This window comes from Pleurodeles waltl, chromosome 9 (genome assembly GCF_031143425.1).
Source record: "Pleurodeles waltl isolate 20211129_DDA chromosome 9, aPleWal1.hap1.20221129, whole genome shotgun sequence".
Classification (NCBI taxonomy): Eukaryota; Metazoa; Chordata; class Amphibia; order Caudata; family Salamandridae; genus Pleurodeles; species Pleurodeles waltl.
In genome coordinates, this window is record NC_090448.1 from 340,678,688 (window position 1) to 340,703,347 (window position 24,660).

Sequence of the window (24,660 nt, forward strand, 5' to 3'; positions counted from 1 at the left end):
GGAGTATAATTTGTTTATTGTGTATATATATATGTATATATTTGCTTACTGTATTTTGATATGTTACAATGGTTCCACTCATTTCCTTTTGTCTTGGAATTCTTCCAGGGGGGTTGGGGGGTGTTACTGTTATGTATAGATAAGCATTGGTGTGTGTGTTGTAGTGGGTGAGGGTCGGGGTGTTGAGTGTGTGTGTCCCTGTGTTTTTGCCTCCCCCCGCCCCTATGTCGTAGGTGCAGTACTCACCGTGGTCTTCGCCGCCGGCGTTGATGCTCCTCGTAGAAGAGCAGGAAGACTAGTGCAGGAAGAATATGGAGTTCCGGCTCCATGGTGCCCTCCTTCCTCGTGGAGTGTGTAGAGGTGAGCGTTTTCCCTTCGAAATGGCTGTTTCTGCCATGTTTTTATCCGCGGTGAATCCGCCCCGGAAAAGGTGGCGGATTGGTAGGTTGTGATACTGTGGGCGGTACATTGTCTCCCGCCTGTCTGTTGGCGGTGACCGCCAAGCTGTTTGTTTGTACCGCCGTGGCGGTCGGAGTGTTAAAGTGGCTGTCTTTGTTGGCAGTTTCCGCCACGGTCATAATTGCTAAATTTTTACCGCCGGCCTGTTGGCGGTCTTACCGCCGCTTTAACACCGTCCGCCAGGGTTGTAATGACCACCAGACTGTCTAATATTGGAGCAATCAGCACAAACAAAACATATTGACTCAAATGGAAGAGGTTCTGTTGTTGGTGTCAACAGAACAACTTACACCCTTATGAGGCTTCTACAGAGCAGATTCTACCATACCTGTTGCTGTTGGCAAAATCTGGGCTTATGCACCCTTCAGTTAAAGTGCATCTCGCAGCAATTTCGACATACAGACGTTCTTTGGACACGGCCTCACTTTGCTCGTCACGTCTGATTAAGCAGTTCATGAGGGGTCTATTCAGACTTTTTCCTCCAGTAACGTTGCCTCCTCCCGAATGACACCTTAATGTGGTACTTTCTCAACTAATGAAGCCTCAGTTCTAACTCATACATAAAGCGGATCTTAAATTCCTTATTTGGAAGGTATCTTTCCTTCTAGCGATCACGTCCACAAGAAGGGTCAGTGAAATTCAAGCCTTCACAATACAGCAACCTTTTCTGTGTTTCACGGACGATTTTGTCATTGTCAAAACAAATCTAAAGTTAATTCAATTTCATCTGAATCAGCCAGTTATTCTCCAAACATATTTCCCTAATCCGACATCTCCTGTGGAAAAGTCCCTTCACACATTGGATGTGAAGAGATGTTTTAAGTTTTATCTCCAGCGAACTAAGACTTTTCGCAAATCTGATCAATTATTACTTTCCTATGGACCTGGGCATCTGGGTTCTTCAGTGACAAAGGCAACGATAGCTAGATGGCTATCAGCAACTATTCAATTCTGCCACTCTGCAGTGGGGAAACCCCTACAAAGGCGGCCTAGAGCGCATTCAACAAGTGCAGTTTCAACCTCTGCGGCTCTGTTTGCTGGGATGCCGCTGGATCAAATATGCTGTGCTGCTACTTGGAAGAGTACCCAAGCCTTCGTGAAGCACTATTGCTTTCAGGCTACCCATAAAGGTGAGCCTCTTGGTAATGTAGAATTTTGATTACTATTATTATTATTATTATTATTATTATATTGCTTGTTCTCGTATTTTTCTGATTTTCTCTTCAAGTTCAACGTCTATGTTTTCGCCATAGTCTTGATATGATTTGTATACTTACTTACCTCTTTGTTTAAAAAAAAAAAAAAAAGAGTATATATGTATAAATATATCAGGAGTGAGAGAGAAAGGGAAAACACAATGTTTTTTCATTACCTCCACCCATGTTAATGTTATGATACTGCTTGTTACTCTGATTCAAGCATGTGAATCTATAAAAGATCCAATACTGGATAAGAAATGAGTTACTTACCTGTAACTGCAGTTATCCAGTATGGTATCTTTCATAGATTCACATGCGACACACCCTCCTCCCCTTAGAGGCTCCCTTTTACTTACTCAGGTTACATACTTCACTTTCACGCTGAAAGGGAGACTCCCTTCACATTCGACGTGCGGTGAAAATATGAGGAAGGGAGCTTCTCTTGGGAGTGTTCTAGAGGGTGCTGTTGCCTGATTGGCTGTGATTCAAGTTTGGTCCATCTTATATAATGACATGGACAATCTGTCAAATTTAGGCCTGTTTTGCATTACAAACTGTATGGTCAGTTTGGTTATTGCTATGTACTGCTTTTAAGGATACCGTGGGACTCCCACGTCGACGACAGGAGAGATTCAAGCATGTGAATCTATGAAAGATCCAATACTGGATAAGTGTATATATATATATACACACACACACACACACACACTCACACAGACACACACACACACATATATATATATATATTAACCCTAAAACCCCTTACCTTTCTTTACCACCACTCACCCCAATGCACAAAAAATTATTTACCTCCATTTACGTATACACAACCCTGAACCCTAAAAGCCGCTTATCTCCCTTTACCTCTATCTGTTGTGTAGCCATTTTAGTTATAGCTTCATGCAAGTTATTTTAACATACTAGGCTTGCCGCTGTGCACTTTAATAACCTAGATATATTTTATTCGGCTTTGCTTTATTATTGTTACAGTAGCCACTTTTACGGTCTTGTTTTATTTTCTCTCTATCTGACTGTTTTTGCCTAAGCCAGCACTCTCTTCTCAAACAAGATATTCTTGCTCACTCTGTGCTTCTTCCAAGGCTGCAGTAAGATAGATTGCCAGTGAACGTGGTATAAGTTTAGTCTCCGACATTCAGAAAATACACATCTTTACCTAGGGACATTTTCTCAGAACATCAGCTGTTTTATTATAAAACCACTTCCCTGTCTCTTAAATGTCAGGGGGAGATTCAAGCCAGAGAACCACGACTGTATGCTGATTGCCGAGTGCTTTGCTACAGCTGTCTTTACAAACTTCAGCCTTTGCTCAGGTATGGGTGGATTATGTCTTCCCAGGGGAACCTGAAGGGCAGAATTAGAGCTTAACACGCTGTGCTCTATCATAACTTAGGTAGGAATTGGTCTGTTGACTCTGGTGACAATATGGTAGCATTATTTGTATGTTTTACTCTCCTTGACACAATTTTAATCTTGTCATGCTGCACCGTCCTGGTTATTGCAGTCCACGCTTTGCTATCTAAGTTGCGGTCGTTTTATTAAAGCATTATTCAAATATATACTGCCTGTGTTTGTCATTGTGTATGTGAGACTAACGTAACTGAGAAAAACGGATGAGACCTGAGTGACCACGGCTTCCCTGAGAAACCAGTAGTTATGTCATGCGCTCAGCTGCCCAATCATCCCTGCCCTGGGGTAGAGATGAGGCACTGCTAGTTAGCCGGAGCAGAACCCGGATTGGAGTGGCAGGTGTCTCCTGTAGTGGGTCAGACTCAGTCTCCCACACCACAGGCGATTCTGGAGCTCAAAGTCCAGTAGTCTCATTAGAATAATGAGAGCCTACGCGACATAACCACCTCTAAACTCTGAAAACCCCTTACTTGCCTTTACCTCTACCCAACATGAACCCCTGAAATGCTTAACCCCCTCTACCTCTGCTCACCCTGAACCATAAAAACCCCTTACCTCCTTTTACCTATGCCCACCCTTAAACCGTAAAACCCCTTACTGCCTTTACCTCTACCTACACCTAAACCCGGAAAATCCTTACCTTCATTTACCTATACCCACCTAAAACCCTAAACACCCCTTGCACCCTTCCCCCTGAACCCTAAAAAACCTTACCTCCCTTCCTTACCTCTTCCTGTCCTGAACCCTGAAAACTCCTACTTCCCGTAACTTCTACCCATCCATGAACCTTAAAACCTTGTTACATCTTTACCTCTAGAACTCTTAAACAAAATCCTTTTCTCCCTTTACCTCTACCTGTCCCTGACCCCAAAACATCCCTTAGCTCTTTTAACCCTTATCCAACCCATAACCCTACAAAACACTTACCCCCTTTAGCTCTACTTGCCCCTGAAATCTAAAATACCTGTACCTCCTTTTACCTGTACCCACCAAGAATCCTGAAAACTGCTTACCTCCTTTTACTTCTGCCCTCCTCTGAGACCTAAAAAAAAACCCTTACCACTCTTTACCTCTTTTCGGCCCTGAACACTAAAAACCCCTTTCCCCCATTTACCTCTTTTCGGTCCGGAGCACTAAAAATCTTTACAAGCTTTATTTCTTAACGACCCTGACCCCCTTAAAATCCCACTCCTTAATCCTTTACTCACCTTTTTTAAGTGTTCTGGAAAATAATTCATTTACAAAAAACCTGCTTTGTATTGTTGGCAATGTAAAATACTTAAAAGAGCCCTTGTTGTACTTACCTGTGTTGAAAGACTTGTGTGATAATAGCCATCATGGTAAACATGTCATTATAAACGATACAATACCTACTACTGGGAAACGTTTATGGCACAAGCCCTCAAGTGACACAATTTTATCACCACACATAATTAGATCCTCCTAAAATGCAAGGCTACTTTGATTTGTGATGAAAGATTTTAAATTACCATAAACATTGCATTCTTCTGTTCATCCATCACTCAAATGCATGAGGATACATGTTGAAACCCTGTATGTCATAATCAGTAGACCGCTCAATAGAGCTTATCGTGTCCTGCAACACCCTTACATAACTGTTAAAAACAGAAACAAACTCCCTTTTATCTCTTTTGACATTAATAATCCCCACCCTCAACAGGTAATTAAGATATATTACAAGCAGGCACATTTTTCTTCCCTTTAGCATATTCAATTTTACTGAAAGCCTGAAGCTTAACAGCAAGTCCTACAAGATGTGCTGTGATTATCCTTGATCCAGCAGGAGCAAATAAATGACCTTGATATTTGTGTTAACTAAGAATAAATCTTGTCCTATAAATAAACATCTTTATCTCTCTGATACCTAAAAGCATGGTTCATATTCTGACTTAATTGTTTCTTTCCAAGGTGAGGGTGCAAGTTATAGGGCCTGATTACGAGTTTGGCGGACGGACGACCAGACCGCCAGATTGGCAGCCTCAAAAAGACCATTGTGCTGGTGGTCCCCAGACTGCTGTATTGCGAGTCCTACAGGCAGGACTGCCAACCGCCAAGCAAAAAAAGCAGACTGCCAGTGATGCAGCGGCTCGTGTGTAAGCAGTGCAACCTCCAGCTCATCAGCAACGCGGCCATCCACCAAGCCTATTACAATCACACGGTCTCCTGGCGGCGGTTAGCCAATGCCAGTCATCCACCAAGGTCAGCAAAGTAACAGACAACTGCACATTGGATTAATTCAAAAACAGCACATCTGACACACGTTGCTCCAGTGGATACACCTGCAAAGCACACAAAACACACCCCTTCACACACCACAATACTTTGCCTCTACACTGGAAGACAAAGAAGCCTAAGCACCTTTTTTTGTAGAATACATAGATTAGGCACCCCTTTTCCACCATCCCATAGAACACCCTGCACAAATATTTGGCCATTCACTCCATATTGCACTTCCCCTGTTCAGTAAGTCCCTTTCGCCCATTTTTCTCCACCATGTCACGTTCCAAAAAACCCCAATTATAAGAGTAGAGCCGCAGTTGTTTGTAGCACAAGTCCAGCACACTCCTCTCAGTAGGAAAATGGAAATGTTGGACAGGATTGTCGATAGAGTGAATGCTGTAGGCACCACCCTGCGCACAAAGGAGAACATTAGGGAGAGGTGGAAAGAAGTCAGGGGCAAGGTCTGTGCCCTGGTCTCCAAGCACCAGCTGCAGGCCAAGAAGACTAGCAATGGATCTCCCAGTGCCTCATTACAACTCTTTCCCTTGGAGGAGGTGGTGTTGGTTGTTCTGCATTCTGAGGGCTTGACAGGAATACCTGGGGGAGAAGAGTCTGGTAAGTCACAACACAAAAACTGTCACTAACCTGCAATGTCATGACTGCTCGCAGCTCACCTTTTCCCACTGTCTTGTTCATGTATTTCTCCAAGATTCAATACCTAGAGTATCTGAGATATAACACTGTCAATGTGTATCATTGTACCCAGCATCAGAGTTACCAGGGCCCATCACATGCCATACATCCAAATCGTGCCTGAAAATCTCACAATACCAAAACACATTCCAGGACCCATTGTATGCACCAAAACTGTGAATGTATGCTAAAACCTAAATGTAGCCTGCATGCAGATATGTCATACACAACAGTTGTCAAGTGTTGGGGAGTAGCGGGAGTGACCTGACCACATCTCCCAGGAGGCCCTGTGTCTGTAATTTCAACTAACAGCCCAGTGTTCACTTGCCCATCTACCCCTGTTTGTCAACTCTCAAATGAAGTTAACTCACTTGGGAGGATACCAATTGTCAAGTGCTGGGAAGTAAAGGGAGTGACCTGACTGCCAAGCCCAATAGGTCCTGATGTTGTAACTACAAACACCAGCCCAGTGATCACTTGACCCAATTACTCCTGATTCTAAACCCTCAATTGAAGGTCACTCATCTGGGAGGATAACATTTGTACAGTGTGTGTAGTAGAGGCAGTGATCTGACTACCACTACCAGGAGGACCTGTTGTTGTGACTCCAAACACCAGCCCGGTGTACAATTGCCTAAATACCCATGTTTGTCAACTCTCAAATGAAGTTTACTCACCTGGGAGTTTACCATTTGTATAGTTTTGGGAAGTAGAGAGGGATACCTGACTACCAAGCCAAAAAGGCCCTGTTGTTGTGACTCCAAACACCAGCCCAATGGTCACTTATCCAAATACCCTTGTTTGCCAAGTCTCTATTGAAGTTTACTCACCTGGGAGTGACCAAGAAACAGATCATGCTCAACTCAGAGACATGTCTGGTCACCTTGCTACATCTTGACTTGCTGTAATGCTATCTGTATTTAACCACCGATTCCATCTTGACCACTGATTCCATTTTGTGCTTAGCTTAGCTTCAAATGCTATCACGTCGTTGTTTTTCCACGCACAGCTTGTTAACATGTTTTTGCTTTTCCCACCAGGGAAGGGAACATAACATGGGGGATACAACGCTGATAGGAGTGTACAAGAATGAGAATGTTCATAGCAGAGAAGGATACAGCTCTGTCATGGAAATACACCTTGGGATCTGGCCAATCCTTTGTGTGCGTTTTTCAATACTGACCAAGTACAGCCAGCACTTGAATTTCACAGATTACAAGAAGGGAATGAGGTTACCAGAACCTTCCTCTTAAGTTTGTTTAAAGTACATAAGGTGGGAAAACTTGGCACTGAGACAAAAGGAACACATTTCTGAGGATGGACGCATTGCTCAGGAAAAACCAGAGTCCCAATGGGGAAAATTTCTCCTGTCTCAGCTGTCCAGGGTTCCACAGCTTGACGTTGGCAAAGACAAGGATGATGTTGGATTCGATCCCCATGGTGATGCATTTTTACTTCTTAATTATCTAGATTTGCTGTGTGCATGCATAAAATATCTATATTCACTGCATACATATTCATTGTTGATATGCTGTATTTTGTCTGATTATTATTGTTTAACTCCTATGACAATTTTAGTAGTTGCATGTGTTTTGCTGCATTCAAGTTAAATGCTCATGTTAATATTTTTGCTTACTTATGTTTGAATCCTGGGAAGTGCCTTAATAAATTAATTGCTCATACTAAGAGTGCTGCATTCTTTAGCCTTGTTCCCTCTTAGTTTGAAGCAAGCAGGACAATCCCCCCCCCAAGATGAAACTATTGAGGACAGAAAGGACACCTTACCCAGTGTGTTCAATAAATATTCCTAAAGTCTCAAGCTGCATCACCAGATTGGTATTAGGGGCAGACACATTGACACAGCACTGTGTACATGATTACTCCAGCCACATATACAAGAAAGTCCTGGGTTTGTCTGCATCCCACTCCACTAGGCCTCCAAATGGTCAAAGCCATATGTTGCCTCTCCACAGTGGTAAGATGTCATCTTCATTCCATCATCCAAAGTGCAGCTGATCTGCACATCTGCTTGAGTCAAATAGGTCCTGCATGCTTCACACATCATGTCAATCACCTAATACCTTGATTACTTGGCACAACTGTATTTCCTACAACTTAACTTGGTCCAAGGTCTCTGCTTACTGTAATACAAAACCTGTGGAGGTAGATGTCATAATTCAACCAGTAACAATGTATGCCTCTCATCAACAGGTGGATCTACCGCTGGGCACACGAAGGCCAAAGAACAGACTACCACTATTCCCCTGGAAGAAGCCCTCAGCGAAGACAACACTCGTGGACTTGTGGATGTGTAGAAAGGTGCTGGTCTATCTCGGAAACCTGGTCAGATGGCAACAGTGAGTCTCACTGTGCCCACAACATCACCTCCAGCCCTGTTGCTTCAACATCACAGGAAACCATTTGCCCCCAAACCGGTGTACCTAGCACAGTTTCCAACATCTTGTGCCCCCGTCCTGAATCCTAACATGTAGCTCCACACTACAGACACTGCGACTCCAGGACCTAGTTGGAAAGGGACCCTGTGTCAAGGGCACAGGCTTGTGGGGATAGGGTACCTGGGAGGGAAGCTGTGGGCCAGCGGAGTGAGGTCACTGGGGCTGCTGTTGGCAAGGACACCTTCAGTCACGCCTTGGGGGTCTATTAGGAGTCCCAAGGTGTGATAGGCCAGGTGTTGAGCAAACTCCTGGAAATCAAGCAGCTTTAGAGGGACATGCATAGGGACATGCGTGAACAGATAAAGCCCCAGAATGCCAACATGGCCTCCCTAAGAGGGGTGCTGATGGATATACACAGAACCCTCAGGAAGGCTTTTCAAAACCAATCTTCCCCATCTTTTGGCTCATCAACAGCAGGCCCATCAACATCAGCCCCAGCCACAGGGAGGGAGGTCCTACCAGAGGAACAACCAGCCACAGACGCCCCTGCCTCTGTAGCAGCTGATTTCCCCTGCAAGCGGGGACATCCAGTAAAGAATCCAGGAGGTGCCGATAGCAAGACATCCACCACTGCCAACAACAGTCCTCTTCCTTAAGGTCCTTCTTTTTGTGTCTCACTTACGCTCTGTGGCCTGATCCTGAACCAACTTCCATTTCCAATGGGAGTAGTACTCTGGACTGTGGACTTCCAATGGTGTGGCATCTACTCCAATCATTTCATTCACCATGACTGACACCTTCACATTTCCTGTTTTCGTTTGATTCATGTCACATCTTCTGTTAGGCATAGCTTCACAATAAAATCACCAAACACTGACTCATAGTCTGCTGATTCTGATTTCATATGTAGCCATGTAGAGATGATAGACCATGTGAACCATATGATGATCATCCAAGGTACTTGTTCAAGATGGGATATGCTGCATGTACAAAGTGTCCAGCTCAGGATCACAACCATCCCACATAAACACATACATACAAGTGTATGGTCCAGCTAAAAATATTATTACAGTGTCAGCACAAAGGCTGTCAATATATCTGAACTATTGGAAATCAGAAAATGTGGAGCAATACTGAGTAAATGAACATATTCAGACCAGAGAAGGAAGGGATTTAATAGTCATTGTCCTATAAAATCGGCAAACATTGAAGTAGGAGATGTCACCAGCTTGAGCCTTGTCACATACCACACCAAAGTTATCCAACATCACATAATCCAAGATTCGGACAGATGGCAGTACAATGGTTTCTGATCACAGGGTCATCATAATCCAATGCTCATGCATCTGGTGATACGCCACAAACACATGTCAGTGTTCTGGTACAGACACTGCGGGCTATAATAATGAAACACATCTACAGCTATATCCAGGTCATGCAAAAAGAGTGTTTAACCAATATGAAGGGCAACAGACTTGGTCATGATCTAGGACTACATATATTCTGACCACATGATGACACACATGGTGCATTGGACTCACCACAGGACAGAAAACAAGTCCAATGAACACTTCTGAACTTCCATCCAACCACTGTACAAGCTGTCTTGGCACAGGCCTCCAGCACCCAAAATCTGTGACCTACATTACCTGGAATAATCCATGTCCACTTCGTATGTCAGAACAGTATCCCATACCTGCCAATGTCACAACTCTGAAATGCCCACATGAGGATGTCCTGGTGAAGGTACCTGTAGAAAGGACAGAACAAGAAGTATAGGCATGAAACCATTCATATGACACAAGTTACATAGCAAGCATCTGGAGAACAAAGTACATTGCAAGAAAACTGACACAAAGCAACATCATAAAGATGGTGATGTGTCAAAAGCTGGTTAATCAATCAGCCTTTGGCTGTTTTTTGCAGAATATCAGCTCCCTAACTGTGTAAATAAAACTAAACTCTACACATTCTCACAAATACCGTGTATTGTACAGTCACAGTCATGACATCACATGACTTACATACATGAGAAGTAGCTGTGGATGAGATCTTCTTGCAAGTCAGCTCCTTTCTCGTCACCACTATCATTTTCAGTTGGCATTTCAGGATTCTCACCCGTTGGCACTGCAGGCTCCCCCTTCTTTGGGATGTATGGGATATTCCTCCATAGGGCGATGTTGTTGGGCATGCAGCATGCCACAGTGATCTGCCACATTTTCCCTGGTGAGAAGAAGAGGGCTCTACTAGTCCTGTCCAGACAGTGAAATCTGGCCTACAATAGCGCAAAATCCTTCTCCACTGCCTGCCGTGTTCTTCCATGGGCCTCACTGAAGCGGACTTCCCCTGGCATAGTTGTATTCCTCACTGGCGTAAGTACCAAGGACAGGTTGGATATGCTGAGTCTCCTGTTAAGGAATGGGACATAAGAGCTACAATGACTCACTCATTTTGTGATTGTAGCACCTGACATTGCTCACACACAATCAGGACAGATGTGTCTTACCAACAAGCCAGGCCCTCTCTGGTTGCAGTTGTGACATCAGCTGGGGTATGGTGCTGTTCCGTATAAAGAAGGAATCATGGGCTGATCCAAGAAAATGGGCACAGATGTTTGAGATGTAGGGATCCACCAAACAGACAACTTGCACGTTGATGGAATGGAAGTCCTTTCTGTTGCGATAGACTTGTTCAGTGGCCGGCAATGGCACCAAGGCAACATGTGGCTCCCATCACATGTGGGAGGCGAGCAAAACCATAGAAGTCAGCCTTCACATTGGCTAAATCCTCACAGTGAGGGAAACTGATATAGCTGTCAACGTGTTTCAGCACTGCTAAGAGGATATCTAAACACAAGACTGGACATAGGTTGGGACATACCACCAGCTAGGACCACTGTATGTTGGAAGGGCCCTCTGGCCAGGAAGTGCAATACTGACATGACTTAAAAAATGTGTGATATGCAGTATGCATTCCTGATAGCTGGCAGCAGATCTGGTTCCAACTGATGCCATAGTTTAACTATTGTTTCCCTATTCAGATGGTAGAGCTGGATAATATGGCGTTCCTCCATGGTCTGAAGGTCTGGCAATGGACGGTAAACAGGAGGTTGTCACATCCTCCCTCTCCAAGAGTACCTATGTGTGGAAATACATCATGTTAAACACTAGTTACTGTGTCCGCTCCAACATACATGATGCATACCTACAATATCATGTGAAAAAGCATTTCTGACTGGCAATACATTACACTCAGTACACATCACAGCTGTCAACTATACAGAGGTCAAATGTGACCCCCACGGTTGTCCACACATGTGGCCACAACATGGATTTCGGCTACACCCAACTATCTGCTACTCAATTGCCCCATGAAATGTGACATTTTTTTCCAACCATCAAAAATACTATCAGCGGTGGTGTACCGTGCACCGCCGTCATATGCCATCTGTGCCCTACAACACACTACACTGGTGGTTCTGTAGGATGACCTACACAACAAGACAGATTTAGGATGTTTATGGGGATCCTAAACATATATTTTTGTTGAGACGCATTTAACAGGGCCATATACAGTATTTCAAACTGCCAAAATGGCGGATGCTTGACGTACTCCAATGGACATCAGGTCGTCCACCCAGTGAGCAGTACCAACCGCAGTAGACACAGCCATTGGCTTACATTGTTACCTACAGTGGTCACAGCCCAATGGCTATGTCAGTCAGCGGTGATGACCATGTATGTGACATACGTGTACGTTGTATTGTGCAAAATCAGTCACTTGACTCCTGACACTGCTGCCAGCAACACCTCCACCACTTCAGCTGCGGTGTGCCGCCTCTGGGATTAATCATGCCATGTCCAGCATGTGAAAGAGCCCATGCTTTCTCTCCAGAGGAGCTGGAGAAGCTTGTGAGTGAGGTCCTGACCCTTTATGGTCAGCTTTATGGCTTACCAGAGGAGCAGGTAAGTACTTCATATGTGCACTTGACTCTGTTCAACACCATCCTTTCCCTCCTCACAGGCTATAATGTGCCCCTGTGAGCCAATTAGTCTTCAGGTGTGCCTGCTGTTGCAGTTGTGTGACATCAATGGGATGTCCATGGTGCAGGTTTTGGAGATCAGTACTATATGTTGTGTTCATTCACACTGTGTTGTGTGAGGTTTTTTGAGAGTATATATCCTCCTTGTGTTGGATACACATTACTAGGCAATGAGACTTTACTGCCATACAATGACCTTTCTTTGTTCATGATGGTTGTAAATGTTAGACATGTATGTGCATGACAGCATGAGCTGTATGTGCATCTTGTCTGAGTCAGTTGAGGATCTTATAAGCAATGTGTATTGTGTCACAGATCTTTCACTCCACATCTGGCCTTGCCAAACTGTTGTCTGGAAGGCATATCCTGACTCACTGTGCCATTCAGGTTGCCACACAAGCCACAAACCACATTGTTGACAACCATATGATGTACTGTCATGCATGGAAGTGATGGAAATGTGAGTGTCATGTAGGTTTTGTATGCTCAGCCTGCAGAGACCAGGGTAAATGTATCTCCCAGTATGGGACATACTCTAGGATATGGGAGAGTCACTGTGGCAATGCAACTGTAGCACTGTGGCCACCACCTGTAGACATGCACCTCCTGTCATGTGGCCAATATCAGGTTCTGGTGGCAAAACGTGGCATGAATGCCTCAGTCCATTGACTAGATTGGGAATGGGTACAGCGGCAATTCCCTGAACTAGTACATATGTGCATTTTTGCATCATTGTCAGTGTGTCTTTGACTCTTGACAGGTCCCTTACCACCACAGCTCTGTTGTCACCTTCAAATAAGTCATATTTGTCCTGTACTTGAACAAATGACAGTGAAGACAGTGTGCAGATTCCTGGAAGGTCATGCAATGTGACTCAGTAGCTTGGTGACATAGCTGACACTGAACAAAACACAACTTTGTATGTGGTATGCCATCTCTGTTGGTTATCAACATATGTTCAAAGGTATGTTCTATGGTACAGGTACATACACAGAAGTTCACCCTGAAGTGGCATGAGTCTGCATTTGGTAGGCCACATGTCCACACATGTACAGGGAAGACACTTTACGACCCACCCTGCCAGCCCTTTCATTGTCATTCAAGTGTAAGGGTGAAGACTGTAACATGGTAGTTGCTTTTTGGGACAGTATACATTGAGTCAATAATGCAGAGTGTAAGTGTGTTTGTCCAATCAGGCCTAAGGAGTTTACCCTCCAGAAGCCACATTGGTGTGCATTGTTTCATTGTGGCTCACATAACAGTACAAGTTGCTGGAGCATTGACTCCAAAAGTGTGTAGTCATGTCCCTGTACTTATTGGCATGTGTGCTTTAGACTTGTGTGGACAAATTGGCGTTTTTGTGCTTGGTGTTTCTGATGTGTGTGGCACAACCATTTGTGCAAAAACTTGTGTTTCTAATTGTTTGATTAGTCTCTTGCATCCATACAGGTCAAAATCCATCAGAAGAAGGGGTTTGCAGGAGCCATTGCCTGGAAGGTGTGGACCCCGGGGGTCCATAGCCAGCAGAGCACCCACTGTCGGTAAAGGTGGGAACACCTGAGACGCTGGGCCTGAAAGATTGCAGGGGTCCAGCCAGGGCTGTTCTCCCAATGTGGACAGGACACACGTCAGAGCCTGATCCCCCCAGTGGCCGGCATTCTGGCAGTGGCCTACCTGGACCTTGATGGGCGTTTGAGGGGAGCACAGCAGCCACAAGGGGCTAAATACAGGGCATATTCCTGCCTGTCACGTAGCTAAGTGGATGTGTTAGGTTCTGCCATATCCCCGATGCTTGGGGATGAGCCATGTGTGACACACAAGAAGAGTAGCTGCTTGTGTAGGGATGGTATTTGGCGCATACTGATGTGCCTTGCCTATTAGCCCAGGGACCTAGGACACAACAGAGTACACTCCACCATGAAATTGCTCTCCAGGGACAACACATGGCTGTGTACATTGATCAATCAAGTAAGGTTTGTTGTTGTAGTGGGTCTAAAATCTACACAACACACCACTACTCCTCACTGTTACAGTCCAAAGAAAAAGAAGTGATGGATCACTGTCCTCGTCCATGTTTCTCGTCAAGTGAGTAATTTGGCATCTGCCCCTTAGAGGGCACTTGTCTCTAGTGTGTGATGAGTACTGGTGCCTCACTACTGTCTGTCATGCGAAGGTGGCCATCACACATGTGACAGAGCATACATTGTTCTTTGGGTGCAACTACAGATTAATACTTTCCCTTGGTAAGTGGGGAATGTCCATTGACATGATTTATGTGCCACCACTTTTGCCAATATCCCTTATGGGTACATGTTAACATGTGTCCCTTTCTCTTTCGACAAAATGTGTGAACAGATGTTTCATGCATGGTCCACCTGTGTTCATAATGTTTGTACTCCCTCGCATATATGTGCATGCCAACCTTTGTTTGGACTTGGACATTACTAAAGGGGATACATTTCATGTGATGCCACAGGCAGGAGTGTGTCACCACTGACTGGTGGCTTCAGCCATCAAAGCATGTCATTTGGCATGAACAAATGCAGTAGCAATAAGGAACATGACAGGCAGGACTACAGTTTGAACCCACAACGTGCATTTCCATGCCACTGATGTGGAATCATGTAGCAAAGTGCTCTGCACATGTGAACTGGGAAAGGTTTGTTACCTGACTGTTGGCATGCATCATGGAGTGACTTGCAGTTATGTGGAAATCATATGTGGTTGAGGATAACCATTCATCCACAGACATCTGGGTTTTGAGGACCAAAAAGGAGACAGTGATGTAGCTCCCCATTGGGCAACATGCTGAGGGCCTTCTACATGTACTTGAGAATTGTCCCTGGGTCTCTCCAACATACAAAGGACTAATGGATTTTACTGATGCAATCGAAGTATATCATTGTAAAGGGTGCCATACTGAAGAAGTGATATCCCTGGGGCTAGCTGATTCCCTGAGTTGTGGATTTTGACACCTATCTCCCTGACAATTTGCCCATTTTCTGTACATTGTACATTTCCATGCCACATGTGTTGTATATCTGAGCAACATTAATTCAACCTCGATGACTTCATTATGACAATTTATACATGGTGAAGTGTGCATTGTTGACATGTTTCCAGTGTGACATGGGTATTTCCATGTCACCTTCTTCAGGCTACTGTACTGCTGACAGCAACATAGCAAGACTTTGGAGCATCCTTTCTTATTGTTGTGGTATTTTGTCTATGACAGATAGATGTATGCATGACATTGTGTGGGATCTGTGGCATTGCCCTACTATTGTATGACAACAGGTAACTGAGGCATGCTCCGTGAGACAAAGCAATAAAGGTGATGAGGTCTCTTATTTGTCCAATGTTAACTGTGATAGCACAACTTCACCCATGCAAATGGAGTTGTCTGAGATTCAGAGTTTCCTGTGGGGAACTGTTGGCAGTTCATGTGGCATGCATGCATATGGTGTGGTACATGTATGGGCCACTTTGATGTAGTTTGTTGCTGGGGCCAGGACCACAGGGGCCTTGAGGCTCCCCCCGTAGTCCCACTGCACACTGGGTGACCTGGGGGGGCACCCAGGAGACAAGGCTGGACCTCAGGGGATGGGGTGCCCGGGGCAAAATCAACCCGGAAAGCACATGCTCCCTCCCCTATTAAAAAAATACACATATATTTTAAGGCCGTGTCCCTGGGGCCGAAATCAGCCCAGGGAGAGGGGCTTTGCAGCCACCTTTTCTATTGAATTGCAGCAGGGCCCCGGGGAATAGGGACCCCAAGGTCACTCTGGCCATGATGCTCATTTCACAGAAATTAAAATTCAACAGGAAGCACTCACAAATATAAACATAGCAGGTGCCCCTGGGCTTGGCGGAGGCAAACAAGTATGTTTTTTTGGCGATTACATATTGATAAACGATCTGAAAGTCTTTGTGGAGGTGAATGCATCATTGGCCTATTGGAGCACAATCTGTATGTGACTGTGACGAGTGTGTTCTTTCTTGTCCTCTTCTGGTAAGAGCACAGTCCATGGTTCTCCCTTTAAATTGTCATGAATATGCAAATGTACAAATCAACTGAAAGCTTCGCCTGTTTGGACCCACCCACCTTAGTAGTATCTAAAGGTCTTAATGCCTTTTGCCAGCATGATGGAGAGCGTAACAAGCACCCCCCCCCCCCAATCACCCCCTCAAGCACGTTACCTGACGATTTTGGTGAAGAGTTCTTGATGCCGAGGAATACAAGGACATCTCCACCAAACAAAAAAGCAATTCATTCATATAGTGAAGAGAAAGGACCCTTGTTTGGTGGAGATTTATCTCTTTGTACTTGTGTTTTCTCTATAGGCGGATTCATTTTATCACATATTTCTGGATAAAGATGCACCAGGAACAATCTTATTGCCAAAACACAAACAAGGTAAGTGGTGACATTTCCTTGTGCTCCATTACACAGGTCTAGTGCAGAATACGTACTGGGTATTTACTCAAGGAGGCAGAAAGAACTCCACTTGCATAGAAATATTTGGGGAAAACTGTGGACTCTTCTTGGATAAAAGGGCAGGTGAGGTTCCTTTGTGGCCGAGTCACTCCACAGCTACTGACACATCCACAAAGACGCTCAAACACCCACTCACAGACACACTCAGACACTCATACATCCACTCACAGACCTACTCCGACATTCACACACCCACTCACAGACCCTCTCAGACATTAATGCACTCATTCACAGGCCTACCCACTCATGCACCCACTCACAGACCCACTCAGAGACTCACGCACCCACTTACAGACTCACTCAGAAGCTCACGCACCCACTCACAGACCTACTCAAACACTCACACACGCGCTCACAGACCCACTCAGACACTCTCACACCCATTCACAGACCTACTGAGACACTTATGCACTCACTAACACACTCACTGTCAAAGATTAGTGGTTACAGTTAGGAAATACATTTAAAAAAACCTTAGAAATTCACGTAAACACCAAAGGTTACAGGGTCGTTATCGTTAGGAAAAAACATTTTAAAAACTTAGAAATTCACAGAAAAAACAAAGGTTACAGGCTCACATTTCATTCGTACAAAACCAGTGAAATTCAGCAGTTATAGTTACCTGAGCTAACTATAACTTACGCCCCCCAATGCACTGCTTATGACCTCACATATTGCATCACTCATGACATGGTCAGTTACCTTAGGGCGCATGTTATAATTACTTAAAAGAACACTAAATATAACTGCTGAATTTCTATGGTTTTCTACGTGTAAATTCAGAAACTAACTATAACGTCCCTGTAACCTTTGTTTTTTTTCAGTGAATACATATTTATTTATATATAGTACTACCGGTGTCCCAAGCTTCAAGTTGTATTGTATTCCCAATAATTAACCAAGAGACTCTTGTGCACTTCACTGTCTAACTGTACCTCTAGCTACATGGCATCTAGAAAAGGTCAAATATTTAGATGTCCACTTCTGAGTTGTCTCAAAGGAATTCCTTTCTCCTACTACTACTACCAAATAATAGACTTTTCTCAGTACAATTTGATCATACACCAAAAATGTATTTCTATTATGTGTGAGGCTGTAATCTCACCATAGAGCTTGGTGTTTTATTTTCTTATTACAGGTTTCTTCTGTCATCAGAACAGGTCTGTAAAAAAGAAAACGTTCCCAATTTCTTCCAATAATTAATTGCTGTTGACTCATTAAGTGACTGTGCAATTGTGCTTACCAATGGCTGCATTCATAGTGTGAGGGAAGCTTGAGTGCAGCACCTCTGATGTTGACTATTTTCGGTGACTCCTTTAATCCTTCCAGGACACAGAGATATTACTTTCAGTTCACACATCACCTTTCCTCATTATCTAGCTTACTGTCTGTGGTATACATTGGCAAAGCCAGCTAATCTTGGATTTTAAATGCAATGCTATTCTGCATCGGTTAAAAAAAACAAATAAAACACAAAGAAGTGTATGCATGGATGAGTTATCATGCATCCATGAGTGTGCATCATGGAGCTACGATGGCCCAGTTTGATGACCTGGACGCGCACATGCATCATAACCCATGTATGCTCAAATGGCATGTTATGGGCACCACTTTGAGTTTTTTATGATGTACAGTTCCAAGATAGCGAATGCCTATCGTGGAACAGTAAGTAAAAAATTAATAAAATGTGGCAAAAATGGATGTTAACAAGGGAGCAGGAGTGCAGCAAATTGCGCCTACTGGACCCTTACACCCTAAGAAATGTAAAAAAACAATGCAATGGGCAGAAGGAGTGGGGGAGAAAAGGAGCGAGTAGGGTAGGACGTCAGCAGGAGTAGGAGGTGGAGGAGCTATAAAAAAGCAGGGTTAAACGTTTTTTTTACGAAACACCTTTGAGAAATATTGTTATAATGCACAGTAGGCGGTACTTTTTCTCACATATCACACTCTTGACAGTGAGTTGTATATTTACAGACAGGTTTCCATTACAATGCAGTATTTATGGTTTCAGAGGGAGGGAGAGAAACTAAACTGTATCCAATTTGGTAGGTAATATACTGTGGGGTTTAGAAGTACTGCATTCACACTCACCAGTTCATAACTAGCGACTGTATTCAGGTATTAAGATACACTTACCTCTCTTAGATGAATTAGGGTCTGTCCATGGTAGCTTGACAGAGTAAGATCCTGCATCAGAAATAATAACAGAAATTACCTAAGGAGAGGAAGAGCAAAAACTAAAGGCAACAACACAACAGAAGGAAAGAAGAGAAAAGAGGAAAGAGCTAGCTAAGGATAGGCAAGTATAGAAGGAAAGGAAAGGGGAAGAAAAAGTGATGGGAAAGAAGCCAGCCACATCAGAAAAATGCACATCTACACAACTGAGCACCATAAAGATTCAACCTGTGCGATATTAGGCCTACCTGAGTATCTTTAAATGAAAAGCCTTGCTATACTTAAAAAACATCGACCTAGCCACTTTTAATCTATATGAACTATTTTCAGCTACTGAGTGTGCTTAACTTATTGTAATGGTTTTAACAACCAATAGGGAACATGTTTTTGTATATGAATAGATTTTAGAGCAAACACTGTGATATTAACTTTAGAAACAGTCGAGTACTTCATGACCAAAGTCTTGGTTTTTCAATGTTATTAATCGTCCCAGTAGAGTACTCCATGAAAGACTGGGATTTTAACTTCTATGCTGAGACATACAATTAAACTTAGTTTAAATTCACACAATGTTCACTCGTTTGTAGGGTTTCTATTTAACTCCCAAATATTTTTTATAACCTAGTAACTTCATGAGAAAAGGGGAAAAGAAACGAGGAAGCAATCAGAAGTATTGGGGGAAGGATGGTGACAGAAAGAGATTCTAAGAGTGCAAAGAAATAGTAAAATTGCAGGAGAAAACGACAGAAAAGTATGACTAGAAAATTAAAGATACATTTTAAATAAAATGGGTGGTGAAGTAGATGAGTAGATGTTGGAGGAAAGTTAGTAAACATTAAAAATCTCTGCAGCAAAGAAGCAGAAAATGTGAATTTGCTTTGTTGTTTTTTTTATTTAAAATGATCACAGACTATAGCTTTTCCATGCAATTTGATGAGAAATGTTGATGAGGTACAACAGAGGAATGAACTATAGATGTGGCCTGTACCTCCCCGAATCTGGCCTCTTGTCCTTGCTCAAGAAGAGGCATGTATAGTGTGGGAAGAAGCTCTGTTTGATATAGTTTACTGCAGGAGATTTTAGGAGTTTAGCACAAAGACATAAAGTAGATATTAGTTGTACCTGTGCAGTTGGGGGTCTGGTTAACAACGGATGTCCCACTGACAGGCTTTCCATCTGCAGTGGAGCACCAACAGTATCCGGTCTGCTTATGGCACTGCACCTGTAACAACCAGGGAGGTTAAATATATATAAATACACAAACACTAGCTTGAAAAGACCACGTTGGCCAATAGCCCATGCTAGAAATCAAAGAAGGAGTGAGAAGCAACATAAAGAGAAAACCCTCAGCTTCCAAAACTAATGGAACTTTTATATCTAATTCTATCTGAATCTAAGTTCCAGAAGATACTAGTGGTAGGGTAGAATTCAAGAAATCTCTTAGATTTTATAAAAGGACCCTCACCCATTAGTACCACCAGTGGCATACTTCATCACTGGATCTTAACCCAATACACCTAGTGTGTGTGGGCTCAATGCTGTTGGTTAGTGGAGCTCCCACTGCTACGGGATATGGAACTAAAATTGCCTGCAGGTTTTCCTAACTATAATTGGTGATTCTCTTTATTCAGGATATCTATGCCAAAGTTAAAAATACGAGAAAAGATGCTATTTAGGTATGCTATGTACCCCAACATCTCAGGTCGACATGCTTCAGCCAATTTGATCGCTCCAGAGGGGTCATGCGGCTTTCCTCAGGACCAAATTTTGACTAGATCCCTAGCTGCTAATGCTTATATAACACTATTTGCATATGTTAATCAGCTGTGACATTCTCACATGCTCAGTATCATGCACACAGTACCAACCATAACCAGGAAATTTCCCTATTTTCAGTCTGAAACGACAGATGAAAGAGAAACTGATTATGTTTTTTTTCATTCTTCATACATATGGTCTATGATTAATCCACATATCTTGCTTTCACAAACTGAGTATTCATGCAACTGTCATTACTCACTGACCCATTAACCCAGCATAAAATCGTGAGAACACTTATCAAAATGTTACATCAGTGGTATCCACTCTTGTGAAAAATTCATGCAGGATGAACAAATATTAGAAACTACCCTGCCTGTATGGGTCTAGTGCTCCATAGGGTGTCTGGATAAAACATTAAAGAGTACAGTATTCCTACAAAATGTATAATTTCAAAATGGCTGGTGACTTCAGAAGCGTTTAATTTGAAACATTATCGGAATTACAGAAACCTGAAAGTATGTAAGTTTAAAAATTGCATCATCTTAAATGTGCTCAAACCTAAGGAGCATGCAGAAAGAAAGCTACAGTAACATATAGCTTTAAAGCAGGTCTCTGCGGATGAAGCTATACACTAGACCCTTGCCATCCTGACAGTGGTGATGAGGAGGAGGATGAAGGTGCTGAACTTTCACACGCCACCTCAGCTTGGAACGACTCCTGGTGGCCCACTTCCCTCAGCGCCTCCCCTGCACTGACTGAGCCCGCCGACAACCTAGGCATCATTCTCGACTCCTCCCTATCCATGACCCACCAGGTAAACTCTGTCACCTCCTCCTGCTGGCACACACTCGGCAAACTTCGGAAGATCTTCAGATGGATCCCAGCAGACTGTTGCAGGACAGTCACCCACGCCTTATTCACTAGCAAGCTCGACTACAGCAACGCCCTCTGTACCAGCACCTCAACTCAAAACATCAAAACAGTACAACTCATCCAGAACGCCAACGCCAGACTCATCCTGGACCTCCCACGCCGAGAACATATCTCCTAACACCTGAGGACCTGCCACTGGCTCACAGTCGAGAAACGAATCACCTTGAAGCTACTCACCCACACGTACATGGCCATACACAACACAGGACCAGCCTACCTAAACCACTGCGTCTCCTTCCACTCCCCCACCAGATCCTTCTGCTCCATCCAGATGGCCCTGGCCACCATCCCTCACATCTGCAAAACTACCGCCAGAGGACGATCCTTCACCACATCTCAGCAAAGAGCTGGAACAACCTCCAGCTGCACCTCAGACAAAGCCTGTCGCTCACCATCTTCAGGGAGAACCTCAAGACGTGGCTCTTCGGTAGAGGTTCCGCCTCTCCCCCTCAGCGCCTTGAGACCCTCACAGGTGAGTAGCCACGCTTTACAAAAACTGATTGATTGATTGACAGATGCCACATGTTTCACTTTTTTGCTTCCCTACTGACGTATACGTATGTCATGAAAGAATGTTCACAGTATGCTGTTTTACACATATATGTGTCAATAGGCCAAAGGGCTCTCCTGCACTAGTCCCCTTTTTTTGCCACTCTAAGAGTGATCAGGTCTTCCTACTCCTGGGGGTGTTGGGGAAGATGTTTGCCTGTGATCGTGCCTTTCTGGGCATCAGAAAACTCCTGAATGAGGCGGTGAGGTGCTTACTACGGGGTCACCTCACTAATATGTGTGCTATGTCACTAGTGGTGTCACGCACATATTGGATTGGCCTGGGAGGTGTTGCCTAGCCCCTTCCTAGGCCCTATAACAATGTTGCTGTCTGAGGCCTGGTTTTGCAGATGGTATCTCAGTGTGATGATTGGTACAGGGGGAGATGTCAAAGTCTGTTGCCTTATTCCTGGAGTGGTGCAAGCGTTTGATCTCAGCTACCTAGTCACAGTCTGACGTCGGTTTCCTATAGTGATGTCAGTATCTGATTCTTATTGGGATATCAAGCAAGGTCTGTCAGATGTCTGACCTTGTGCTCAAAGTTTGATGTCACAGTATGATGTCAGGTTACTAGTGTTAACTGGCAGAAGGTTCAGGATATGGTTTATAATGTGACAGTACTGGTTGACATCAGGTTTTTGGAGTTTTGTCATAGTCTGATGCGAGTTTCATGGACGGCTGTCACAGTCTGAAGACTTGAGTGATGTCACGGGCTTATTATTCGGCTCTTTGATTGATGCTGAACCTTCGTATCAGATTGCATGATACTGCAGTCTCTCATCTTTCATTCTCCTTAATGCATGCATAGTGTGACATGAGGTTCTTGGAGCGATGTTTCCACAAAAACATTATTTTTCTGCTGTGTACTCACAGAACTTGCAGTGTGACGTCACCAGAAGGAATACACATGTCTTCTGGTGTCACGCTTGCTTTTAACTTAGTTGCCTCGTTGGATCACTGGGGAAGAATTCTTTGAAAAGTGATCTTTAAACGATACCTTGTTTTGCCCGATGTAGTTGTGCTTAGAATTTACAATTACACAAAGATTTCTAACACTGGCTCAACACCTTATAGATCAGTGACTCTGAGGTTGTTCGTGTCGCAGTGCATGTCACTCCAACTTTTGTCTTGAAAAGATGACAGGTATGTTTAATTTATAAGACATCATGTTGATGATATTTATTGTGAATCGAGTTGAGGCAGCTGGACATGGTTTGGCATTAGGCCTACAAATCTCACCTCGCTCACACTGAAGCAAAGGACAACAAGAGTGAGCTGTGAGCCAGGGAAACCAGTACCTCATTGCCAATCACTCTGTAGCTCACTATAAAACTGCTAGATGATTGGTAAGTAGTTAACTATTTTACTTTTCAACCTCATCCATCAGCATCGCCAAGCAGAGAGTTTGTTTCTCGACTGTTCCTCTCGTACAAAACCGCCTGCCACTGTATTGCAATGTATTAATCTCGTGTACTGTTCCATGTACAACTCCACTGTTTTCCCAACCAAACTGTGACATACTTTTCTTAAACAGTGTACGTACAGCTCCCTTACACTGACATCATAAATAATTTCCCACCCACTGCCAAGCACTTGGTCACAGTGTAGCGTGACACCCATCTGACTAAACTTCGACACCTTGAAAAGGGTACCTAGTGCTATATAGATGCAATTACAATTAACTCATCCTCCTCGCATAGACTGCATTCCTGATCACCAACCACAAGCAGGACAGAGATCATGAAGCCCTTTTAGGAGATGAAAATATATTGAAGTGTAAATGGGTCACAGTGAATTACGGAGATGTTCTCTCCACAGGGTTCTAAGTGGCATCAAATAGACAACAACAGCAAAGCTCGAGCTGTCTATGATGTCACTCGGAGCCCCAATGTGAAAAACACTGCAGTTATTCACTTTTTATCCAGCTATAATGTTATGTTATGAATGGCCCCAAAACTCACCTACCCCTGCTTTCGTAATATGGCCTCTTCCCCCTGTCCCAAATTTAAAAAAAATGTCATCTCCTGACACCAACCCCCGGCACTCTCTGTGCCTTCTCTTCCCTCTCACGCAGAAGCTGTGCTACCTGCTTTCCAGTGCTGCTGTGGCAGGCTCTGAGGGAGCCAGCCATAGACGCATGGAATTCCTTTATGATGGCGCAAATAGGGCGGCTGGTAGCGTTAGAAAGTGGTGGGGCAAGTGCAGTGTCCCACCACTTCCTAAAAAAACAAAATAAAACACTCCCTCCCTTCAAAACCCCAAAGTAAACCAGCCCTCCCTCCAAAA

At 43.8% G+C, this 24,660-nt stretch overlaps 1 protein-coding gene across 1 annotated transcript in view; it reads right to left on the reverse strand.

Annotated features, from left to right (window-relative positions):
- The window catches only part of LOC138259279 (SPARC-related modular calcium-binding protein 1-like), a 425,517-nt gene that overhangs the window by 146,255 nt on the left and 254,602 nt on the right, over positions 1–24,660 (reverse strand). The window contains exons 4-5 of the mRNA XM_069206897.1: positions 20,254–20,353; positions 19,093–19,143 (exon numbers count right to left, since the gene is read on the reverse strand). Coding sequence (XP_069062998.1) covers positions 19,093–19,143; positions 20,254–20,353 — 151 coding nt within the window. The remainder of the gene's footprint in view (positions 1–19,092; positions 19,144–20,253; positions 20,354–24,660) is intronic.